This window comes from Tachyglossus aculeatus, chromosome 5 (assembly GCF_015852505.1).
Source record: "Tachyglossus aculeatus isolate mTacAcu1 chromosome 5, mTacAcu1.pri, whole genome shotgun sequence".
Classification (NCBI taxonomy): Eukaryota; Metazoa; Chordata; class Mammalia; order Monotremata; family Tachyglossidae; genus Tachyglossus; species Tachyglossus aculeatus.
The window spans coordinates 101,523,099-101,540,857 of NC_052070.1; the positions used below are offsets into that span (position 1 = coordinate 101,523,099).

General features: G+C 54.4%; 1 protein-coding gene across 1 annotated transcript; it reads left to right on the top strand.

The window, feature by feature from the left end:
* The first annotated feature begins 492 nt into the window (after positions 1-492).
* On the top strand, positions 493-11,333 carry RLBP1 (retinaldehyde binding protein 1). The gene is made up of 7 exons (XM_038747246.1): positions 493-504; positions 1,031-1,159; positions 2,580-2,784; positions 4,384-4,562; positions 6,418-6,576; positions 8,741-8,851; positions 11,175-11,333. The coding sequence occupies exons 1-7, from the start codon at positions 493-495 to the stop codon at positions 11,331-11,333; spliced, it is 954 nt and encodes a 317-aa protein (XP_038603174.1).
* Positions 11,334-17,759: the final 6,426 nt, after the last annotated feature.

Below are 17,759 nucleotides of genomic sequence, written 5' to 3' on the forward strand. Positions count from 1 at the left end.
TACAGATGAGGTAACTGAGGCACAGAGAAGTGAAGTGACTTGCCCAAAGTCACACAACAGTGAAGTTCCTCACCAGACCGCCTGGTTTTCAATTGGTCTCCTGTTGCTTGCCTGGCCCTCTAAAGGACTGCCAGTGGCCACCCTCTACACTGGAAGCTCTTTATGGGCAGGGAATGTGCCTATCAACTCTGTTGTACTGTACTCTCCCTAGAGCTAAGTACAGTGCTCTGCACATAGTAAGGGCTCAATAAATACCATTGACTGACTGATTGATCCCTGCCAGGCTAAGTGGGGCAGAGGGCTGGGGGTGCTGAGGGGAAGGACCAGAGCTGGGCAGGTGGGCATCTCAGGACAGGCAGTACACCACGTACAGAACACTTAGCTCATTAGTCTACAGTCTTTGTAAGTCATTAGCTTAGGTCTTTTCTTTAATGTGTTTGCAGGTCTGATTTCTTTTATCTGCTGGTGGCCAGCAGAAGCAGAGCAAGCAGCATGTCAGCAGGGGTGAGACCACCCTGCACCCCGCCCCTGATGGAGGGGGAGGGAGGGAGAGGGTCCAGATCTGGCCTCCCGGGCTTCCGCTGGGGAAGGACAGGGTGGCTTCGGGGTTGATCCCTGTTCTCTGTGGGCAGGAGGGACTTCCTGGCCATAACGGCAAGGTCGACATTTGTTAAGCACTTCCTCTGAGCTAAGCGCTGGGTTGGCACAAGAGAATCAAATCAGACACAGCCCCTGTTCCGCCGTTCCAACTGGTTCTCACAGTATAAGAGGGAGGGAGAGCCAATAGCTTATCCCCAATTTACAGATGAGGAAACTGAGGCCCAAGGGGTGAAGTAATTGTCCAAAGTCACACAGTGGGCCATCATGAGGTTAAACCCCGCAGGAAGGGAAGGGATGAGAAGCAGGGGTGCCCTGGGTTGGGGTGGGGGCAGGGGGCTGCGGGAAGAGGCTCAGCTCTGAGTTCCCAGGCTGATGAGTGACCCCTTCCCTCCCCTTCCCCTACCCCTTGGTGGTCTTCCCTCCCGGGCAGGTGGGCACATTCCGCCAGGTCTCTGAGGAGGAGGGCAGGCTGCGAGCCCAGCTGGAACGGCTGACTCCCCGGGACCACGGGCCAGTCTTCGGCAAGGGCTGGCAAGTGCCCCCCCACACCAGGCAGAAGGTCAGAGCTCAGCCAGGGGGAGGGGAGGAGGAGGGGAGGCAGGGGCTCAGGGGAAGAGGGCCAGTGGGGAGGGGAGGTTGGGAGGTGGTGGGGTGGGGAAGGAAGAGCGGTGGGAAGGATAGTCAGGACGACTGAGACTTGTCTTGCCTTAACTTCATTCATTCATTCATTCATTCAATCGTATTTATTGAGCACTTACTGTGTGCAGAGCACTATACTAAGAGCTTGGGAAGTACAAATCAGCAACATATAGAGATGGTCCCTACCCAACAACGGGCTCACAGTCTAGAAGGGGGAGACAGACGACAAATAAAAACAAGTAGACAGGTGTCAATACCATCAGAATAACTGGAATTATTACTATAGAGACATCATTGGTAAAATAGAGTAATAAATATGTACAAATATACACAAGTGCTGTGGGGAGGGGGAGGGGGAGGGTAGAGGGAGGGAGGAGGGCGATGAGGAGGGGAGGAGGAGGAGGTAAGGAAAAAGGGGGGCTCAGTCTGGGAAGGCCTCCTGGAGGAGATGAGCTCTCAATAGAGCTTTGAAGGGAGGAAGAGAGCTAGCTTGGCAGATGTGTGGAGGAAGGGCATTTGAGGCCAGAGGTAGGAGGTGGGCCAGGGGTCGACGGCGGGACAGGCGAGAACGAGGCACGGTGAGGAGGTTAGTGGCAGAGGAGCGGAATGTGTGGGCTTAACTTCTTCACCCTGGGGGTAGTCTCTGGCCTGGCTCCTACTGGCAGTGGGCATGGCATCTCCCCTAGGACAGATCTGGGCTGGGGTGGGCGGTCTCAGCCTGCACTAACTCCAACAAGCCTTAGGTGGGTGGCTCCTGTGGGGAGGTCAGACCCAAGGCTTTGCTCCTGCCCCAAGGGGCTCTACTACTCCCCAAGAGAGGCAAGATGGGGTCCCCTAGGCTGCAGGCAGTTGACCCCATCTGTCCCACCCCGGGGGCGTTTCTGGTCTCTTAATCTGGTCCTGACCAGATGCCCCTCCTGGTAGGATAAAGTGGCTGCAGATAGAATGGGGCTCAGGACCAGTGGAGTCCCAGGCTCCAGTAGGAAAATGGCAGCTGGCCAGGATCCCTGGCTGGGCCACAGTAGCTTTAGGACACTCAACCCAGAGTTACCCAACACCTCAAGAACCGGAGGCCCCAGCTGGCCAATACCCAACCAGCCAGATGGCCGAGACTCCAGCCCAGTGGTAAGCCCCCTCCAGGCCCGACCCTGGGCCTGGCTGAGGCTGTTTAGGGTGCACTGTCAGGATGGCCTGAGGCCCTGGGTTGGGGAGGACTGAAGTGCCAGGATTCCAGGGCCCGGCCCTCTCTGCCTTCCCTGCCCTCCTTGTCCTTCCAACTCTCCCCATTCTCCCTGCTCTCCTTACCCTCCCTGCCCTGCCACCGGCCCACCTCTCTCTAGGCCAAGGATGAGCTGAACGAGACAGAAGAGTCCCGGGCCGAGGCGGTGCGGAAGCTGCAGGAGCTGGTGTGGGAACGGGCTAGTGGGGGGCAGGACATGGGCCAGGAGGTGGCGGAGAAGGTACGGGACAAGGACGGTGCCTTTTTCCTCCGCTTTATCCGTGCCCGCAAGTTTGACGTCGGCCGGGCCTACGAGCTGCTCACAGGTGAGGGGGTGGGAAGAGGAAGGTCAGGGCCAGATGGTTGAAGCTCAGCTCCGCCTCTACCCTGCAGGCAGTGCAGTCTAGGGGAAAGATCGTGGGAGACCATGTGATCACAGGCGAATCCCTAAACCTCTTAGGCCTTGGTTTCCTCTTCTGGAGAATGGGAGAAAATACCTGCTTCCCAGAGATGGGAGGGTGAAATCAAGTAATTGGGAGGAGATCACATTGGAAAAATATATTCAGGGTGGCGATCAGCTTATGATAATAGCACCTCTCACTCTGTGGCCACATCTTCTGACTCCCAAGCCTGTGCTCTTACCACTAGGCCAAGCAGCTAGAAACAGCAGTAGTAGCATTTATTGGATGCTTACTGTGTGCAGAGCACTGTGCTAAGCACTGGGAAAGAGTACCCGGGGGGCATTAAACCCGGTTCCTGACCCTCGAGGTGAGGAACCTCTACTAAAGGGCTCTGTCCACTGGGGTCAGAGGTGAGCCTGCCATCAGCAGTTCTGAACGACCTCTGGGTGGCAGTGGTGTTCTCTGGGAAGCCTGGTCAGGCAGCTCAAGGATTCCCAGCTCAGGAGTTTTCAGCTCAGGGGTCTCTAGCTCAGGGGTCTCCAGCTCAGGAGTCCCCAGTTCAGGAGCCTCAAGCTCCGGAATCTCCAGCTCAGGGGTCTCCAGCTCAGGAGTCCCCAGTTCAGGAGCCTCAAGCTCCGGAATCTCCAGCTCAGAAATCTCCAGCTCAAGGGAACCCAGCTAGGGTAACGCCCAGCTCAGGAGTTTCCAGCTCAGAGAAGCAGCATGTCTTAGTGGCAAGAACACGGGCTTGGGAGTCAAAGGATGTGGGTTCTAATCCCGTCTCCACCACTTGTCACTGTGTGACCCTGGGCAAGCCGCTTAACTTCTCCGTGCCTCAATTACCTCATCTGTAAAATGGGGATTAAGACTGTGAGCCCCACGTGGGACAACCTGATTACCTTGTATCTACCCCAGATCTTAGAACAGGGCTTGGCACATAATAAGAGCTTAACAAATATCATAATAATAATTATTATCATTAGATCAGAGCATCCCAGCTCAGGGGCCCTCAGCTTAGCAGTTCCCAGCTCAGCAGTTCTCAGCTCAGGAGTTCCTAGCTCAGGAGTTGGGTGGAAGCAGTTTCTTCCAGTTTCCTTGGAATTTGGAGGCACATGGTGGGCTGGGAACTATCTTGAGGTGTCCAGCTCCCAGGGAATCTGGCCCATAAGCCAGCAGATTGGCTGGGGCGCCTTTTCCACCTTCCATACCCTCCATTTCCTCCACTCTGTCCACTGCAGACCTTGTCTAGCCCAGAGCAGTCGCTGCTGCAGGGTTGAAACTGGGCCTGAGGGCTGGAGTGTCATTGGCCCCCTGAGCCTCTTGAGAGAGGTGGTCTCAGACCATGATCCACTTTAGCCACTAGGCCTGGTGGTTCTGACCACAGCCCCCTCACCTAGGGGCCTGGGGCGGCCAGAGTCCAGTTCCCTTTTGTAGCTCTCTGAACTCCCGCGGGGACCCCCAAGAAGAGCAAGGGTGGGGAGTAGAGCTAAGGCTCCGGCCCACTCCTCTCCTGATGCCCCCCAGGCTACGTGAACTTCCGGAAGCAGTACCCCGAGCTCTTCGACAACCTGAGCCCCGAGGCGGTGCGCAGCACCATCGAGGCTGGCTACCCCGGGGTCCTGCCCAAACGAGACAAGAACGGTCGGGTCGTGCTACTCTTCAACATCGAGAACTGGGACTGTGAGGACATCACCTTTGATGAGGTCAGCAGTGGCAGTGCTTTCCTACCACGCCCTTCCACCCTCCCCCTGTCCTCCCTCCCCCAAGCTCAGGACCAGCCAATCCTCCCCTGTCATGCTCCAGTGGTCTGAGCCTATTCTTCATTTTGAGCTTTGTTATCATTACTATCAAAAGCCATTGAGCTGTTTCCAATTCATGGTGACTCTATGGATGTATTTTCTCCAGAATGTCCTATCTTTTTCCATAATCCGTAACCTTGCCAACGGTTCTTCCGTTACTGTCATTATGGTTTCTATCCATCTAGCTGCTGGTCTTCCTCTTCCACCTTTTCCCTGGACTTTTCCTAGCATTAGTATCTTAACCAGAGAATTAGTTCTCCTGATGATGTGTCTAAAATATGCTAATCTAAGTTGAGTCATTTGGCCTTCCAAAGACCACCTTGGCTTACTTTCCCCAAAACCCATTGAGACAGTTTGAGCCCTGGCACCTCTCAAACCCCAGATGTCCTAGCCTCTTTCAAGCTGAAGATAGGTGAAGTGCAGCCACCTCTTAGGTGGAGCGAGGCAGCGGTATAAAACAGTTCTTGGATTGACCCTAAGGGATGGATGGGGTGAGGGAAAGGAGGCCTATGTGGAAGCTCTGATTGCCCAGCTGAAGCTGAGGTGGGTTGGACTCCACTTCCCCAATGGGTGGTTGTGCCCCTAGGTCCACTCTGGGGCCCTTCCAGGGCCATTTATAACAGACACTGACAGCTGCAGCAGGGGCCGGGCTGATGGGGTGGGGTGGTGGTGGTCGGGAAAACATCTATTCGACCAAACCGAACCTCATAGCATGGTGGGGTTCATCCCACGGCGGTCTGTTGGGCATCAAAGGGATTAGACAGTGGCAGCAACAGCAGCAGTGACAGAGAAGTAGAGGAGAGACTGCCCACCTATCATCTCCTCCTCCTCCTCTTCCATCCTCCCCATCCTCCTCTTCCATCCCTCTCCCCTCCTCCTCCTCCTTCTCCTCCTCCTCATCTTTTTGCTCTTCGTCCGTCCCCATATCTCCTTTGTCCTCTGGGTATGTGCTGGTGTGTGCTGGGTGTGTTCTGGGTGTGTTCTGGGTGAATGCTTGGTGTGTTCTGGGTGCTTGCTAGGTGTGTGCTGGGTGTGTTTTGGGTGTGTGCTGGGTGTGTACTGGGTGTGTGCTGGGTGTGTGCTTGGTATGTGCTGGATGCATGTTGGGCGCGTGCTGGTGTGTGCTGGGTGTGTTTTGGGTGCATGCTGGGGGTTTGTAGAGTGCATGCTGGGTGTGTGCTGGGTGTGATTTGGGTGCTAGCTAGGTGCCCGTTGGGTGTCGGGAGTGTTTTTGTGCTCAGGTGGGTATGGGGGCTTGTGGGCTGGCTCCTGCAGGCTCCACCTCAGGCCTGTCCTGAAACTCGGCAAATCTGGCCCTGTAATGACTGAGGTCCCAGGATGTACAGAGTTGGAGATCCCAGGTGTCCCAGGGCTTCCAGGGGCCTGGGGCAGGGTGTGAGATCACTGCTTATTCCTGGATCAGAGGCACAGAGAGGAAGAGCTCAAACCTCCGGCCCAGGGTGGAAACTCTGCCCATGTGGGTACTGTGTTCCTGGTCCCAGAGAGATGGGGAGGTCTCCTGGGCATTGCCACCCTCTTCCTGGGCCCAGTCACCCAGCTCCCCTCCAGACACTCATCCCTGCTCCCCTTTTTTGAATGCTGCCCCTGGCTGGGCAGAGGCAGGGAGGGGTGGGCAAGATAGGGACATCAGCACTCCCTCCCCACTTTCCCCGGCCCCCTAGTGGGGACACCCCCTGTCGGCTAGGCCAGGGAGGCCCAGATTCTACCCTGGACCCAGCGGTCGATACGCCCACCTCAGATTCTGCGGGCATACTGCGTCCTTCTGGAAAGGCTGTTGGACAATGAGGAGACCCAGATTAACGGCTTCTGCATCGTCGAGAACTTCAAGGGTTTCACCTTGCAGCAGGCGGCCGGCATCAAAACTTCGGAGCTGAGGAAGATGGTAGATATGCTCCAGGTGACAGCTGATGGGCCACCCCCTCACCCCCTCCACTGCCCTACCCCGATCCCTCTCCGCAGCCAGGCCTGGAGTGACCCAATCTGGGCCGGAGCCTGAATAATAACTGTGGGAAGTGTGAAGCACTTACTATGTCTCAAGCAGTGTTCTAAGCACAAGGACAGATACAAGTTAATTAGGCCAGACAGCGTGTCCCACATGGGACTCAGAGTCTATGGTTTTTGTTTTAAGGTATTTATGAAGTGCTCACTACATGTTAAGCACTGTTCTAAGTGCTGGGGCAGATACAAGTTAATCAGGCCAGCTATAGGGCTCACAGTCTAAGTAGGAGGGAAAATCGGTATTGAAGCATCATTTTGCAGATGAGGGAACTGAGGCACAGAGAAGCAAAGTGATTTATCCAAATTCACATACCAGGCACGTGGCAGAGCGGGGATTAGAACCCAGGATCTCTGACTCCCAGGGCTGTGCTTTATCGGCTTGGCCACGCTGCTTCTTGAGGGTCCAAGGCAGGCGGGGTAAAGGTGATGCAGAAAATCTCAGGGCTGGAAGGGGCTTTAATAATAATAATAATGATAATAATAATTGTTAAGTGCTTACTATGTGCCAAGCATTATAACAAGCACTCAGATAGATACAAAATCATCAGGTCCCACAAGGGGCTCATAGTCTAAGTAGGAGGAAGAACAGGTATTTAATCCCTGTTTTACAGATGAGGGAACTGAAGCATAGAGAGTTTAAGCAACCTTCCTAAGGTCACACAGCAGACAATTGGCAGAGTCAGGATTAGAACTCAGGTCCTCTGACTCCCAGGCCCATGCTCTTTCCACTAGGCCCTGCTGCTTCTTAGGAAGTCTTTAAGATATCTCAGAGAGCCTGGAGTGGTTCATGGTATTTAGAGACAGTCAGAGGAAGGAGCTTCCCTCCCCGGGGTGAGCCGTGAGGCTCATGGTCTCAATCCACATTTTACAGATGAGGTAACTGAGGCACAGAGAAATTAAGCCCAAGGTCACACAGCAGACAAGTGGTGAAACCAGGCTTAGAACCCATGATCTTCTGATTCCCAGGCCTGTGCTGTACGCCATGCTGCTTCTGCCTTAACGCTGTCCCCAGTCCAGGCCCATGCACCTATAGCTGAAGCATGTTTAATCTGTGGGTCAGTCAATCGCATTTACTGAGCTCATACTGTGTGTAGAGCATTGCATTAAGCACTTGGGAGAGTACAGTATAACAATAAACAGACACATTCCCAGCCCACAGTGATCTTACAGACTAGAGATGGGGGAGACAGACATTAATAGAAATAAATGGTTCTGTTCTTGTGGCATTGGCTCAGGCCCTGGGGGCAGAGGGCAGCAGGAAGCAGGGAGATGCCCATCTGGGCACCCTGGGGCTGGAAGATTGTGGCGGTGGCAGCAGAGGGCATAGTAAGAGATGGAATGTGCAGGCAGGAGGTGGAAGGGTTGGGAGGAGCCTGGGTGATAGTGGGACTTCATTATAGAGAGAAGCAGCATGGCCGGTCACCCAGATCCCGTCCAGACACTCCTCACTGCTGCCCTTTTTTTGAATGCTGCCACTGGCTGGGCAGAGGCAGGGGTGGGGATCACAGGCCTGGGAGTCAGAGGACCTGAGTTCTAATCCCAGCTCTGCCACTTGTCTGATGTGTGACCTTGGACAAGTCCCTTCACTTTTTTGTGCCTCAGTTCCCTCATCTGCAAAATGGGGATTCAATATCTGGTCTCCCACTCAGACTGTGAGCCCCATGTGGGACCTGATTATCTTGTATCTATTCCAGTGCTTAGTACAGTGGTTGGCACTTAAGCACTTAACAAATACCATAATTATTATCATTATTATTTTATAACAGTAATGAAACAGGGAGAGGTGGGATTTCTGAGTCCCCACAGGCTTTCTTGAGCCTGGGGCCCAAGGTGAAGTCCTCCAGACTGTAAACTTGCTGTGGGCAGGGAATGTATCTACCAACTCCATTGCATGTACTTTCCCAAGAGCTTAGTACAAGGCTTTGCATCCAGGAAGCTCTCAATAAATTGATTAATTGATTGAAGCCCCATAAGCCTCTACAATAATCCAGCTCCCCTGCAGGCTTCATTCCTGGCTCATTGTCTCCTTTCCCCGCCCTCTACGCCGCACCACCTCTCTATAGGACTCGTTCCCGGCCCGGTTCAAAGCCATCCACTTCATCCACCAGCCATGGTACTTCACGACCACCTACAGCGTGGTCAAGCCCTTCCTGAAGAACAAGCTGTTGGAGAGGGTGAGGCAGGGCAGACCGGGGAGCGGGTGTTGGGTAGGGTGTGGGCACCGGGTGGGGTGCAGGTGCCAGGTGCAGAGTGGGCATGGGCTATGCCAAGCCCAGGGGGACCATGACCAGGCCTCAGGTCGAGTCCCTTGGGGCCAGAAAGAGCAGGATGGTTTCCCATCTTCAGTCCACTCCCCCAAGGACCGAGCTCCTGGAAGCAATGGTTCCAGAGTCAGTTTGATTCAGAAGCGAGTGGTCTGGCCGTTTGCCAGAATTGGGGTTCGAGGAGGGGATGCAGTAAAGTTGCTACCCCGGGCCTGAGAAGGAGCCAGGTCCCGGTCCCGGGATAGGGCCAGCCCAGAACCCGAGTCAGAAGAAAGGGCTCGCTCCATCCCCTCTCCCCTCCTTAACTTCCAACTTCAACCGCTCACTCTCCACTGGTTCCTTCCCCTCTGCCTTCAAACATGCCCATGTCTCTCCCATCCTAAAAAAACCCTCTCTTGACCCCACCTCACCTTCTAGTTATCGCCCCATATCCCTCCTACCATTCCTTTCCAAACTCCTTGAACGAGTTGTCTACACGCACTGCCTCGAATTCCTCAACACCAACTCTCTCCTCGACCCCCCTCCAGTCTGGCTTCCGTCCCCTACATTCCACGAAAACTGCCCTCTCAAAGGTCACCAATGACCTCCTGCTTGCCAAATCCAATGGCTCATACTCTTTCCTAATCCTCCTTGACCTCTCAGCTGCCTTCGACACTGTGGACCACCCCCTTCTCCTCAACACGCTATCCAACCTTGGCTTCACAGACTCCGTCCTCTCCTGGTTCTCCTCTTATCTCTCCGGTCATTCATTCTCAATATATATTGCAGGCTCCTCCTCCCCCTCCCATCCCCTTACTGTGGGGGTTCCCCAAGGTTCAGTACTTGGTCCCCTTCTGTTCTCAATCTATACTCACTCCCTTGGTGACCTCATTCGCTCCCACGGATTCAACTATCATCTCTACGCTGATGACACCCAGATCTACATCTCTGCCTCTGCTCTCTCCCCGTCTCTCCAGGCTCGTGTCCCCTCCTGCCTTCAGGACATCTCCATCTGGATGTCTGCCTGCCACCTAAAACTCAATATGTCGAAGACTGAACTCCTTGTCTTCCCTCCCAAACCCTGCCCTCTTCCTGACTTTCCCATCACTGTTGATGGCACTACCATCCTTCCTGTCTCACGAGCCCGCAACCTTGGTGTCATCCTCGACTCCGGTCTCTCCTTCACCCCTCACATCCAAGCCGTCACCAAAACCTGCCGGTCTCAGCTCCGCAACATTGCCAAGATCTGCCCTTTCCTCTCCATCCAAACCACTACCCTGCTTGTTCAAGCTCTCATCCTACCCTGTCTGGACTACTGCACCAGCCTTCTCTCTGATCTCCCATCCTCATGTCTCTCCCCACTTCAATCCAGACTTCATGCTGCTGCCCGGATTGTCTTTGTCCAGAAACGCTCTGGGCATGTTACTCCCCTCCTCAAAAATCTCCAGTGGCTACCAATCAATCTGCACATCAGGCAGAAACTCCTCACCCTGGGCTTCAAGGCTCTCCATCACCTCGCCCCCTCCTACTTCAACTCCCTTCTCTCCTTCTACAGCCCAGCCCGCACCCTCCGCTCCTCTGCCGCTAATCTCCTCACCGTGCCTCGTTCTCGCCTGTCCCGCCATCGACCCCTGGTCCACGTCATCCCCCGGGCCTGGAATGCTCTCCCTCTGCCCATCCGCCAAGCTAGCTCTCTTCCTCCCTTCAAGGCCCTACTGAGAGCTCACCTCCTCCAGGAGGCCTTCCCAGACTGAGCCCCTTCCTTCCTCTCCCCCTCATCCCCCTCTCCATCCCCCCATCTTACCTCCTTCCCTTCCCCACAGCACCTGTATATATGTACATATGTTTGTACATATTTATTACTCTATTTATTAATTTTACTTGTACATATCTATTCTATTTATTTTATTTTGTTATTATGTTTGGTTTTATTCTCTGTCTCCCCCTTCTATACTGTGAGCCCACTGTTGGGTAGGGACTGTCTCTACATGTTGCCAACTTGTACTTCCCAAGCGCTTAGTACAGTGCTCTGCACACAGTAAGCACTCAATAAATATGACTGATTGATTGATTGGGTCCTGCTGGAGGGAGGATCCCAACGGTCTCCTGGACCCCTGAGCCCCCAGCCCCGCTGACCCCTTGCCCTGCCGCTCTGGTGCCCAGTGCCCGGTGCCCAGTGCCAGGTGCCCGCCCGGCTCTCCAGGTCCTGAGAGCCTACCGGCCCTGCTCAGAGGCCCTCCTGTCCCCACCCTAGGTTTTCATCCATGGAGACGAGCTGGGAGATTTCTTCCAGGAGATCGATGCAGACATCCTGCCGGCTGACTTCGGCGGGAACCGGCCCAAGTACGATGGGAGAGTCACAGCCGAGCTGCTCTTTGGCCCCCACCCCGAGGCTGAGGACACGGCCCTCTGACAAGTCTCCCCCACACCCTGACCCCCTCCCTTGCCCCTTGCCACATGGTTCCAGTCCCCAGCCCTGACCTTGGCTCCTGGAGTTTCAGCTTCGTCACCATCCACCTGGCACCGGGGGGGGGGGGCGGGCGGGGGCCGGGCCCGGGTCCCCTCAAATACCCCGAGCTGGCAGTCCCAATCCTGCTCTGGGAAGCCCTCAAGTTGGGGAAGGGACTGTCCCACCGGGCCTGACTGTTGGGGTGGAGAAGGGGATTTTCTAAATTCCCACACATTGGGAAAGCATTCGGGCATGAAAGGCGAGCTGAAGTAGGAGCTAGGATGGGAGGGGCTGGAGTTGGGGAAAGAGGAGGGTGGATTAATCAATCAATCAGTCAATCAATGGTATTTATTGAGCACTTACTGTGTGCAGAGGAATGTATTAAACACTTGGGAGAGTACAAAACAACAGAGTCGGTAGACACATTCCCTGCCCCCAGCAAGCTTCCAGTCTAGACGGTGGTCGGAGGATGAGCTTGCTAAGTGCCTGGACCAGGTGCCTGCTGCCACTGTAGTCCTCACTCAGAGACCCTGCCTGGTGGCCAAGACTACGGTGGCCACTTACAACAGTAAAAGGCCGCTTGGCCCCATTGATAGTTTGGGCTGAATCAAGGAGCTGGGGTGGGGATGGGGGCAACTGGGCGTTTGATGAAAAGAGGTGCAGCCTGGGAAGGGGCAGGATGGACCCAAGGAACTCTGCTACTTCGGCCCAGAAGAAGTATTTCCCTGTTCCCTCCACCGGACTCCCAAGTGTACCTCTAGAGCTGGCCATGCAACACTGACAGCAGGCCTCACTCCAGCTGTGGCTCTGGCCTTCACTTTCACAGAACAATGTCTGAGAGAGGAGAGGCCAGGAACTGGGGTCAGGAGGCCGGGGTGGCGTGGGGAGGAAACAAGGGACTGAAGGCTGGATGCCTGGTTGGGCAGGAAGCTTGCGGGGCAGGGAGCTGGGGAGCAGAAGGCTTGGAGGGATAGGAGGCCCATGGGGCTGGAAACCTGGAAGGCAGGAAGTCTGAGGGGCAGGAAGCCTAAGGGGCAGGAGACCAGCAGGCAGGAGGCATAATAATAATAATGATGGTATTTGTTAAGCACTTACTATGTGCCAAGCACTGTTCTAAGCACTGGGGTGGGTAGAAGGTAATCAGATTGTCCCATGTGGGGCTCAGTCTTAACCCCCATTTTACAGATAACTGACACCCAGAGAAGTTTGTGTGACTTGCCCAAAGTCACACAGCAGTAAAGTGGCAGAGGCAGGATTAGAACCCACGACCTCTGACTCCCAAGCCCATGCTCTTTCCACTAAACTATGCTGCTTCTCAATAGTTATGCTGCTTCTCAATAACTGACTGAGGCATGACTGAGGCACTGGCCCAGAGTGGGGTCCTAAGAGGATGGCCAGCTATGGCCTGACCCAGGCTGGTGGCCAGGGAACACTGTGGGCCCAGGTCCAGGGGTGAAGCAGCTGTCCCGGAGGAGTGGGAGCCAACCCCCTGGGCAGTCCCAGCCTCCTTTGCTCTGAGGTCTCATATCTGGGACCCTCGGAAGCTGGGCCCGAGTGAGCTGATATGAATGAATGAATGTTGGAGCAATCAGCTTCCCCTGCAGGAGTGGAAGCACTTTGGCTCTAGACCCTGTCCGGGCCTGCCTGGGCTGCCCCCAAGGGCCCCCATGCTTGGGGGGCAAAGCAGGTCAGAGCACATCCCTTCACAAGGCTTGGATGTGGGAGGGGAATGGAGGGGCCCATGATGGAGAATGGAGGGGCCCATAACAGGGTAGGGGTGGCCGGGCCAAGAAATGCTCCACTGGCTCTGGACTGGGAGCCAGATGTCATGGGGAATCAGGGGTGGTTTCCCTCATCTTGGTCTTGGCCCCCAGGACCCCGGTGGACATCTTGATTTTTCTGTATCTGTGGCCTGCCCCAGCCCTTGGCCTGAACCCATCCTTCCTGCCGCTGGGGACAAGGCCACCCGGTGAGGGAGTGGGAGCCAGGAGCGGGGCAGACTCAGACAAGGGGCCTTTCAGAGTAGCCCTGGCTCCCAGTCAAACCAAACAGGATGCCGGCCTGGGGCCCTCTCAGAGGCTCTTGAGGGAAGAACCTGGGCTGGGAAGAGGGGCCGCCGATCAACAGGCAGCACCTGGTCCTGGAGCCCCCGCAATGTTAGCCACTTTATCCCCCAGGCCTCACCTCTGGCCAACAGCACTTGCTAGTAGAGGGGCCGGCGGGGAAAATTAGACTCAGCAGCTTTGTCTGGGCATCCACTGCCCTGGCTGGACCTACTGTGGGACCTGTTGATTGGTCACTTCCTTCCTCGACCGGGGAGCCTGGCAGTCTGGAAAGGTGCAAATCGAGAAAGGACAGGGTTGAAGTCTTAGGAGAGGATGAAGGATGTGGCCAAAATAATAATAATAAAAATTTGTTAAACACTTACTGTGTGCCAAACACTGTTCTAAGCACTGAACAGATACAAGCTAGTCAGATAGGACACAGCCCCAGTCCTACACAGGGCTCACAGTCTAAGTAGGAAGGAGAGCCAGTATCCCCATTCGACAGATGAGGAAACAGAGGCATAGAGAAGTGGAATGACTTGCCCAAGGTCACACAGCAGGCGAGTGGCAGAGCTGGGACTAGAACCCAAGTCCCCTAACTCCCAGACTCGTGCTCTTTCCACTAGGCCATGCTTTGCTGTTCCCCATGTGCCACAGCCTCAGTATGAAGGGCACCCATCAAAGTTTGAGGGGATGAGCACAGGGAAATATCATTCTCCCCTAGAAGCTGGGCACCCCAGCAGGTTCAGGAGGAAGTGGGTAACTTCCTGGACACTAGAGGATGGCTCTCCAGGAGGAATTCCGCCACATTGTTCCCCTGGGCTCCTGGGACCGCTGTCAGAGACGCCCTCGGCTGGATGGGCCATGGGAAGGCTTACTCAGGCTGGAGTTGCTCACAGGTTCAAGACCTGCTTTGGCCCAGGGGTTCTGCCCCTCAGTTAATCAATTGATCATTAAGTGGCATTTATTAAGTGCTTTGCTGTGTGTAGGGGACTGTACTAAGTGCTTGGCACTGTACTAACCCCCTCCCAAGGGGCTAACAGCTCCACTCCTACAGACTCTGATGCCTTGAGGATCCCTCCACCAGAGGACTTGTCAGTCCCTGCTTTCCCAGGGCTTACGGGGAGAAGTAAGCATGCCAATTCTGTTATATTGGACTCTCCCAAGCACCTAGTGCAGTGCTCTGCACATAGTAAGTGTTCAATAAATGTCATTGATTGATTGGTGGATGGATGGTGTGTCCTTATGGCATGTCTTCATGGCATTCCCCATGGCTTGTCTCCATGGCATGTGTTCATATCTTGTTACCCCTGGTATGAACCTAAGGCAGTCAGTCAGTCAACTGCATTCATTGAGTGATTACTGTGTGCAGAGCACTATACTAAGCACGTGGGAGAATATGATATAACAATATAACAACTCAGTCTTGAGTGCTTTAAAGCCATCGGTGAGGAGTTTCTGTTTGATGTGGAAGTGAATGGACAACTCTATGGCATGGTCCCCATGGCTTATCGTCATGGCATGTCTCTTATAGCATGTGCCTCATCATACCATCATCATCATCGTGATCAATGGCATTTATTGAGCGTGTACTATGTGCAGAGCATGTTCCCCATGACATGTTCCCCATGACATGTTCCCCATCGTTTTCTAAGCAAAGGAAGATTCACATTTACCCACACCCTCATTTCCTAGGCCACAGCCCTTCTCCCCAAGTTTGCCCTCTTCCCTGGCTAGCCTCCCGCTCCACTCTGCAGAGTACAGAGATAATCTCTGAGATCATTTCTGAATGGCCAACTATGGCTAACGGACCCTCCGGGGAGGGGGCTCTGGGCAAGACTGCCTAAGTCCTCAGGAAGCAGGAGGCTGGGGCTGGCGGCGGCAACGACAACACTGACAATGCCGCCACCAAGCGCGTGGCTGAGATCGAGGCCAGTGAGGAGAGGTCCAAGTGGTTCAGAGTTCCCCGACTCCAGTCAGATGTCCATGGGCCTCTAGCCAGAGGAGCCCCCTAGCAGGACGGGGCTCGAAGTGAAATGATCAGTTGGGCAACTTCAGACTGGTGAGAGAAGGGGAGTCTGACCTCTCCATCCCTGGCACAAAGTATGCTGGGGAACAGCTCCCGGGCTGCCCCAAACCGAGGAGAGGGGCTGGAAGGGTCCATGGGCTCCCAGAGGGCCAGGGAACAGGGAGCCTTCAGGCCAACTCCTACAGAGGGAAGATGGCAGGCAATGGATGGGGGGTACGGGGGATGCCCGGGGAGGGGGACCAATTGCCAAAGAGGGGCATTGCGTGAGCTGGGACGTCAGAAAATCCTGTAGATTGTAAGCTCCTTATGGTCAGGGATCACATCTACCAACACTGTTGTATTGTGCTTTCCTAAGTGCTTAGCACAGTGCTCTGCACACAGTGAGCACTCAGTAAATACCATTGATTGATCAAGCTAGAGGGTGACCACATAAATATAATAATAATAGTAGCATTGATTAAGTACTTACTTAAGCCCCATCTCCTTCCTACCCTTCCTTTCCAAACTCCTAGAGCAAGTCATCTACACTCACTGCCTCGAATTCCTCAACTCCAACTCTCTCCTGGAACCCCTCCAATCTGGCTTCCATCCCCTCCACTCCACCGAAACTGCCCTCTCAAAGGTCACCAATGACCTCCTTCTTTCCAAATCCAATGGCTCCTACTCTATCCTAATCCTCCTCGACCTCTCAGCTGCCTCTGACACGGCTGACCATCCCCTTCCGCTCAAGACGTTATCCAACCTTGGCTTCACAGACTCCGTCTTCTCCCCGTTCTCTTCTTATCTCTCTGGCCGTTCATTCTCAGTACTCTTTGCAGGCTTCTCCTGCCCCTCCCATCCCCTAACAGTAGGGGTTCCTCAAGGGTCAGTTCTTGGTCCCCTTTTGTTCTCTATCTAGACTCACTCCTGTGGTGAACTCATTCGCTCCCACAGCTTCAACTATCATCTCTACCCAGATGACACCCAAATTTATATCTCCTCCTCTGTTCTCTCTCCCTCCCTGCAGGCTCACATCTCCTCCTGCTTTCAGAACATCTCCACCTGGATGTCTGCCTGCCACCTAAAACTCAATATGTCTAAGACTGAGCTCCTTATCTTCCCTCCCAAACCCTGTCTTCTCCCTGACTTTCCTGTCACTGTGGATGGCACTACCATCCTTCCCGTCTCATAAGCCTGCAACCTTGGTGTCATCCTTGACTCCGCCCTCTCATTCACCTCATGTATCCAAACCGTCACCAAAACCTGCTGTCTCACCTTCACAACATCACCAAGATCCGCCCTTTCCTCTTCATCCAAACCGCTACCTTGTTGGTACAATCTCTCATCCTATCCCCACTGGATTACTGCATCAGCCTCCTCTCTGATCTCCCATTCTCCTTTCTCTTCCTGCTTCAGTCTATACTTCATGCTGCTGCCCGGATCATCTTTGTGCAGAAATGCTCTGGGCATGTCACCACGCCCCTCCTCAAAACTCTCCAGTGGCTGCCTATCAACCTTCGCATGATGCAAAAACTCCTCACTCTCAGCTTCACAGCTCTCCATCACCTCGCCCCCTCCTACCTTACCTCCCTTCTGTCCTTCTACAGCCCAGCCCGCACCCTCTGCTCCTCTGCCGCTAACCTCCTCACTGTGCCTCATTCTCACCTGTCCCGTCACCAACCCCTGGCCCACATCCTACCTCTGGCTTGGAATGCCCTCCCTCCTCATATCTGCCAAACTAGCTCTCTTCCAACCTTCAAAGCCCTACTGAGAGCTCACCTCCTCCAGGAAGCTTTCCCAAACTGAGCCCTCCTTTTCCTCTGTTCCTCCTCTCCTCTCCATCACCCCTACTCCCTCCTTCTGCTCTACCCACTTCCCCACCCCACAGCATTTGTGTTTATTTATACATAGTTATTATTCTACTTATTTTATTAATGATGTGTACATATCTATAATTCTATTTATCTGTTTTGATGCCATTGATGCCTACTTGTTTTGTTTTGTTGTCTTGTCTCCCGCTTCTAGACTGTGAGCCCGCTGGGGAGACACGGTAATTCGGTTGTCCCATATGGGGATCACAGTCTTCATCCCTATGTTACGGATGAGGGAACCGAGGGACAGAGAAGTGAAACAGCTTGCCCAAGTCACACAGCAGACAGGTGGCAGAGCCGGGATTAGAACCCACATTGTGTCCCTACCTCACACCCGCATCAACTGCCCTCAGTCCTCATCCTTCGCACCCTTATCTCTTCCTCACCCCACCCTCCCGTCCCCAACCTCACTGCCCTCACACCACTCACCCACTCCCACCCCCCACTAACCTCACCCCCCTCACCC